The 7,363-nt window shown below is 50.5% G+C and overlaps 1 protein-coding gene across 1 annotated transcript; it reads left to right on the top strand.

Annotated features, from left to right (window-relative positions):
• The first annotated feature begins 2,416 nt into the window (after positions 1–2,416).
• Positions 2,417–6,126, top strand: LOC114061478 (coiled-coil domain-containing protein 42-like). Its single transcript, XM_027891996.1, has 7 exons — positions 2,417–2,802; positions 3,144–3,249; positions 3,377–3,481; positions 4,010–4,207; positions 4,576–4,797; positions 5,350–5,508; positions 5,942–6,126. Exons 1-7 carry the CDS (start codon positions 2,726–2,728, stop codon positions 6,110–6,112), a joined length of 1,038 nt encoding a protein of 345 aa, XP_027747797.1. The 5' UTR covers positions 2,417–2,725; the 3' UTR covers positions 6,113–6,126.
• Positions 6,127–7,363: the final 1,237 nt, after the last annotated feature.

The raw sequence follows: 7,363 nt of genomic DNA, 5'->3' as shown, positions 1-7,363 counted from the left end.
GGGTGGATCCAAACAGCAGATATAACCACACCGAAAGCCAGGGAAGTTCTGGGTCCCCTACCCAGGTTCAGTCGAGCCCCTTTGCCTTGTGGATCCTCTCTGCCCTGCTGGACCCTCATCTGCCCCTCCACAGCCTGTCCACTCCACATCTAATCCACCCAGGGCCACTTTAGGTGAACATAATCTGTGATATAAACATAATAGGATCTGAGTTAGCTTTGAGGACTGGTAGGGGTTAAATCTTTTGTAAGTTCAATTAAGAAATAAAACTCGGTGGGAGACCTGCAATGCTTCCCAGTTGTTCTCCAAGTACCACAACAAACCTGCTCATTTTAGGCCTGGTATCTAAGGGGGTATCTGGCTTTGTAATCTGGGGTTTGGTTTGGGCTCATCTCTACCCAAAATATTATTTTAACCACTCTTTGTGTTTTATTTCCATACTTTTCCTTCGGTATGCTTTGAGAAAAGATTCTGCCAAAGACAGAAATGCTTTGAGCCTGAAAAACATTTTTTTTCTGTGTATATGGAAGGCAGTGTTTTGCTTGGCTTAGCTTGTGAAATACATGGCACAACCTGCACGAAATATTTGAGGCTGTGAGGAGACATGAGCAATTCTTAAAGAAAAAAAAAGAAGAAAAAAGTTAGTTTTCATTCAATGGTCTCATTTGCTTATAACCACACCTAGACAGGAGATGTGGGGCAGAGCAAGGAAGAAGAGTTGATTTATGAACTTGTAAAATTAAAGTTGTTATAAAGTTGAAAAGAAACAAAACAGCCCCCCCCAAAAAAAGCTCAGACTCATGGCAAGGTTTCTACACATGTGAGCAGGAATTAAACCATTAGTGTTTGATAAAAATTCATGAGGCTTTCAAAGTACCAGGGGTTGAGATGAAAGCTCTGCCTTATGTACCCAGGCTGTGGGGAAAAGGGCTGCCAAGTGCTCCTGTCCTCACCTGGTTGGTCTTTTCCTGTGGAGGGTCACAGTATGGGGTGGAAGGCTAATGGGGAGCTTAGAGGGTCAGTTAATAGTTCAGGGGCCTGCTGGTAGGGCCCTCTGGATTTTTTCAGTCTGACTTCCATCTCTAAGCAGGATCAACAGCAAGTCTCTACCTCCATGAGCTCCTCTCTGCTCTTGTGCCTCCATGTGCCTCCCACCAAATGTGTGTAGAGGCAGAAGTAACTGAATCTGGCTTGACTTGCTCCTTAGCACGGAGCCCAAACTAGAGCAGCCCCTGACTTGCCCCATTTCAGGTTGGTACTCCTCAGAGGTCTCAGGTGGAAGAGGTCTTGGGGGTAAAACAGATTTCTGGCCACTCAGCCTGTCCCCGTACCTGTTCCTCCACAGAGTGGTGCACACAGGCTGTTTGACTCTGTGTCTGAAACATGTGACTTTGATTTCCATCCACTGTCTCTACCCGTGATAAGATTTCGGCTACAAGAAGAGGCTGTGATGGTGAGCACTGGTCCAGGTGATGTGTAGTCATGCCAGCCACACAGGGGGAACTGACCTTCGTTTGTAGCCTAACATTCCCAGAGGCCTTCGATACCACACCAGAGCAAACCAAGATGATAATCCTGCCTCTCAGATTTCCAAATCCAAGCCAGAGCTATTCAGCCCAATCCCTGTAGCTCATCTCCAGCTTGAGCTCTTATCATAACTGACAAGAAAATAATTCCTTTTGAGTAGAAGAAACTTTCTCTTCCTCAAACTCCAGGGCCCATGCAGCTTTGGCTGCAGGAGTCATTAAATCTATTTAATTTGGCTGCATTGGTGTGCTTCATGCCTGATAGTTGGGCACCCTCCTGCAGGAAGTCCTGGGCTTCAGGAAGGGTCAGAAATAAAAAAGGAAATGGAAAACCACTCTCAGAGAGTGATTGTTTGCTGTTGCTTCATTAGCAGCTTCAATAACCCATTAGGGAGCAGCCAGGAGCGTCATCACCTGCATTTTCCAGCAGGAGCAATTTGTTGCTCTTATGAAGTGAGCAGTCACTCCTTTTAGAGCCATGCACAGGAGCATCATGACCCACTGGATGATGGGCTCAGGGGGTGGAAAAGGATGTTTTTACTTAGGAGAGTGAAAGCATTGAGCAGCTGGTCTCAGTGAGCAGAGCCGTGAGGGAAGGGCACTACTCCGTGTCAGTGCTGCGATCACACGTCCCGGAGGATGTGCCTGGTTTATGGTGTTTCCATCTGGGGTTTGGGAGAGGAGCGAAAGCCCCCCGCCCTGAGCACTGGGACACTGGGATGAGGCTGTGAGGATGTGGCACTGAAATACCCACCCCAAAGCAGCAGAGGTCACAGGGGCCAAATTTTAGCAGGGGAAGAATGAGAGGAAATGAGAGAATGGGAACGAAAAAATTCTTGGTTCCAGACAGAGCGGTCAGCCCTCCTAATTCCAAGCAAACGTTCCACTGCCAAGCAACTATTCAGTTGCCAGGGGCAGTTATGGTCGTTGGAGTGGCCACAGGGCCTGTTATGGTGGTTTGAGCAGCCACAGGGCCTGTCTGCAGGGCTGGAGTAGCCACAGGGGTTGGAGTAGCCTCAGGGCCACAGGGCTGTAGAGGCCGCAGGTCACGGAAGGTCCCAGAAAAGCAGAGGGGCTCGTCCCGTGCCTGGTGCTTCTCACGCTCCTCTGGGCCCTCAGGCTTGCAGGGCAGCTCCTGGGCTGACCTGGGAGAGGGGCACTGCCAGCAGGCTCTCTCTGTCCTGCTGGTGGCTGCAATCATGGATACCTGGAGCAATGGGAAGATGGCAGCCCGTTTCCTCACCCTGTACAAGGTGGAAATCCCACACTTGCTCAGGTGAGGGGGCTCTTCCACCAGCCTCCACCCTCTTCTCCTGTCTTCTCCATACCTCCTTTCCCTGCCATGGCAAACTCCCACCCCTTATCCCCATCATTTCTGTCTCCTCTTGTACCTCCCTTCCCCAGCCCTGTTCCTCCCTGTAACATCCCCGTGCTCTGCCAGGGGGATCCCCACTGGGGAGGGGTGGGGATGCCGTGCTGCCAGATGGGGTCTGAGATGGTGTTGGGTTGCTCTGCCCTGTTCCCCCACCTGGGACACAGTCCAACACCCAGAACAATCCAACACCCTGCCAAGGAACTGGACCCAGCATGTAACCTTGAGGAAAACTTCTGTGGCAGGGAACTCAAAGTGAAAGAGGAGGAATCCCGATGTCCACTTACGCAGCTTCTGAAGACTAAGAGGGAAGCTCGACTGATGGAAAAGGCTCTGGCAGAGAAAGATGAGGTGAGAAAGATGAGAGCGTGCTGTGGCATGGTTGAGAGAGCTTGTGGTTTTTTGGATGAGGGCACCAGCAGGCAGGTGACTGGTTCTGGGTGAGGGCAGCCATGCCACCCTCACTCTGGCGCTTCAGACCTTCAGGGAGAAGATGAAAGTCATCACTGACCGATGGAGGGCCCTGCATGCCAAGAGGGTTCAGCTGAAAGACCACGTGGAGAAGTCTGGGAGAATTATACAGGTACACCAGATGACATGACCCTGAGCCACACTACCCACTTCTCCCCTCCCTTGGGGAAGAGGGTCTTGGGCCAGTACTCCTGTTAAAGCCTGCCTTGAATCTGGAGGTGTAAGGAAGAGGAATTGCATGGCGCGAGGTTTTGTACCACAGGCATGGAAAGCCCTGATAGGGCTTGGGTGAGAGAGAGAGCTTATCCAGTACCAGTGGGATCTCCTGAGGGCACCAAATGTCCCCCAGGAAGGCTCTCAGCCTTGTCACTACTGTTGGCATTCAGCTGTCTTCCAGGAACAGGTACAAGTAGGTCTGAAAATCAGAGTGCCATCCCAGGCGCCTGTCTCCAAGACCAAAGGGTCAGTGCAAGAGGGAAAACAGGGAGGGAAAATATTCCTGGGGTGCTCCACTGCTGGTCTCTACTCTGTGAAAGTATGTCCTTCCAGTGCTATTAAGTGATTCATCCCCATCTTTCCTTGCCTTCCTTTCCCTCTCTCTGTATATGCATGCACGTGTGTTGGTGGGGGAAACCACCAGGAAAATGAAGAGGCACGAATCCTAGCTCTGAAGATAGACAGCAAAGAGAGAGAGGAGAATATGCAAAAGGACAGTGAGCTTTTGAGAGCTAAGACGAAATTGGAAGCCCTCAGAAAAGAGCACTGGAAACTCTGCAAAAAAGTACAGAAGTACTCTGTCTTCAAGAAATACCTGGAGGACGTGGTGAAAGTCTCACAGGTGAGTTTGGATGTGAGAGAGACAGGTCGTGGTCTTGGGAAGAGCCTTACGTAGGTATTGAAACTAAAAGAGATAAGGCAAATCCACTGGATACTTGATCAGTCCCAGAGACCTCAGACGGAATGGTAAGAGGTTCCCTGCAATCAAGGTGAGCCACAGGGAGGAGAGTTAGGGTAGAAGAACCAGACCGGGAAGGGAAGTCTCGCTGAGAATAGGACTACAGAATAGTTAGACTTGGGGAAGAAGTGAAGATCTTTCACCTGGGGGAGGTGTTGGCCCTGATAAGGGCAGGGTACCAAATCAAACAAGCCCTGCAGCTCGTGAGGGGAGGGCATGGGGTTACTAACACCAGGAATTGTTTGCTGTAGTTTGAGGACATCCCAGAAGTCGCTTCACGGTACAGGTTGCTGGTGAGGACACACAAGGACCTTCTGCAGTCACAACAGGGGCACAAGGAACTGACTGAGCAAGACAAGCTGCTCCTGGAACAGTACAGGGCAGAGAAAGAAGCTGAGATGCTTCAGTACAAAAGGGAGCTGGTGCAGCTCAAACTACGTTTTGATCAGGCTCAGAGAGACATCCTCCTCTGGGTAAGGAATTGTGGGGTGGGCAGGGGAAGATCTCCAAGGCCTGTCTCTGTCAAGACCGGCTGATGGCTCATCCTTCAGCCATGAGGTCATGGCAGGGCCCAGTACCATCTTTGTGATGGGAGGAGGTTCATAATTTCATCCCTCCATGCAGTTGCAGAAGGAAGAATGACAGACCAGGTCTGGAGCCAGTTTGCCATCAGGCAAAGCTGAAAAGCACCTGGTCTGGGAGGGTGGCAGTGGCATGTGTTGCTGCCAGGATATCAGCAACCCTGCTGAGGGTAGCATGAATAGGGTCTGTAGGGAGCCAGAGTGAGGACTGCAGGAGTGGAAAAGAGACAGGGAGGTTCCTGGGGCAATGAGCAGCTGTGGTGTTTCCTGGCTCTGCTTCCATCACACTGGGCTGAATCACCTCCAGCACAGCCTGGCCAGGACAGGTTTTTCCTAGCCAGGCAGATGAGTGTGGAAGTTAGGGTCTCCAAGCCAGGTGTCCAGTGCTGCGGCAGCACCTTTGCTGGGGCACATCCCCATGCTGCATATCTCCTCTCCTGCCAGGAGGCTCGCTGGGCTGACATCCAGAACAGGACTTCCAGGAAAACCAGGAAGTTTTGGACCATCAAGCTGGCCATCCACGACCTTTTCCAGTCCACCAACATGCGGCTGAATGCGGAGTGTAATGTGTCAGCAGATGACAGCCTCAAACAGCTCGACATGGTGAGGCCAAGCCAGAGCCCTACTCCCTGCCCAGAAAGAGGAGCTACCCAAAGGAGGGGAGAGCCCACAGGCCCAACAGACACTTTCCTGTCTCTCTTGGGCATGGGGAATGGGCAGGGGATACCAGGCAAACCTGTCTCTTCTGAGGAGGCAGAGCAAGGTGTGGAGCCTGGAGAAAGGAGTGGGAGCCAGGCAGGCTGGGGCAGGAGATGCAGGGGATGCAGATCAGGCCACGGCCAAGGTTGGGTTTTATTCACCCATGCCCTGAACTCAGACTCACCTACAAAACTCCATTCTGGTGGTGCAGATCCAGCAAGGCAAATGCTTATCTCCCTGTTCAGTTTGATTGGTGACATTTGGGGCCAAAGAACCTCTCTCTGCTTCCTGTTCCCATCCCTGTGCTGAGCTCTGCCATCTCTCTTTCCCACCCTAGATAAAGCAGTTTATCCAGCACCTCGAAGACATCCATCTCTTTGGGGGACAAGAAGAAGCACCAGTGAGCAGCTACACTGATGAAGCCAAAGGAAACCTGACTTGCCCTGACAACAAAGGTTCAGTAGGTTGGGAAGGGAAAGAGGAGAACCCTAGAGATACTGTAGACTAAAGAAAAAAACAAAGAAACAAGCTGTTTTAAGGTGTCTCTTTATTTCCTGGGAGGATTGGACATGTCAGAGCAACTCCATCCCACAGCTTCACCCTAGACACCATTGGGGTGCCTCCTCTAGCAAATGGGGTTCTGGTTGCAGGAGACACTGTTCCTGCAAAACATGCAATATCATGAGAGCAGGCTGGGACAGGAATATAGGCTCCAACAGGGTTCAGTACAAGTGTTCACATTTGGATGTCCCACTCAGACTAAGCTCTTTTATATTTGGGAGAGGTGTCACAACAGGGTGGGGAGACTGTGCTCCAGGAGAGCTTCAGAAAGTTTCCACCACACCCAGCACATCAGTGAATATGGATTTCTCTGCACAGCCATGTGTTGTGGACTAAAGCTCACCTTCCCCCTCAGGGTGCTAGGGAAAGTGTGGAGAACAGGCATAGGTGATGGATGAACCAGCCAAAGCTACCACACCAAGCATTTAGCTGTTCACCACGTGTGCTGTCATGAGGAATGACAGCAAAGCAAGAGGACTAACAGTGGCTCCAGGGACTCACTGTGGAATTCAGGTCAGATCCCACAGCCTTTTGTGGAGGACCTTTTAATGGACCAAGGACCCCGTGACATAAGCTTACAGATTTTGAGGCAAGAGACCATTGATCACGTGCTCTTGCTCTCTGCTCTCCAGTAGTTATTCCTGTCTTGAGACAAAGGATTTCCTGGATTAAGAAGAGCTTCCAGGAGGAAATAAAACTCTCTGAGACTGGTGAAATGTTGCACAGGGCCATGCAGAAATGATGCTCGGCTCTTCCCAAGTTTCGGGTGAGACTGGGGAGAAAGAGGTCTGGAAATCGAGCATGTGGGGATGAGCGATGGAGCTTTGTCTCCAAACACTCATTCAGAAGGGTTTTTCCATCTTCCTCATCCTTACCATGGCACAGTGTCCTTGCAGTTTCTGGTTTTTTTTAGGGCATGGCCTAGATACAATTTGGAAGAATTAAAAACTGGGGGGGAAAAAAAGCAATTCAAATGCTTCAGCATAGTGAGCATGAGTCCCAAAAGGGTGATCTTTTTAGCTAGACAGGTTCTGCCATCTACGCTTGGTTTGGTCTTCCAAAATAACAGGGTGTGAACTTTGATATTTCCACGTTATATGGCAAGAAATAACATGCCTGTAACAGTTTTAATCCTGGGTATTACCTCTCCTCCAAACTTTAGAGATGTACTGATATACACACCCTGCCTTCCCGCATG

Source organism: Empidonax traillii, unplaced genomic scaffold (assembly GCF_003031625.1).
Source record: "Empidonax traillii isolate 1590-97213 ecotype Southwest subspecies unplaced genomic scaffold, ASM303162v1 scaffold337:size667617, whole genome shotgun sequence".
Lineage (NCBI taxonomy): Eukaryota > Metazoa > Chordata > Aves > Passeriformes > Tyrannidae > Empidonax > Empidonax traillii.
The sequence above is the reverse complement of the archived record's forward strand: the minus strand, read 5'-3'. Positions and strand labels throughout refer to the sequence as shown.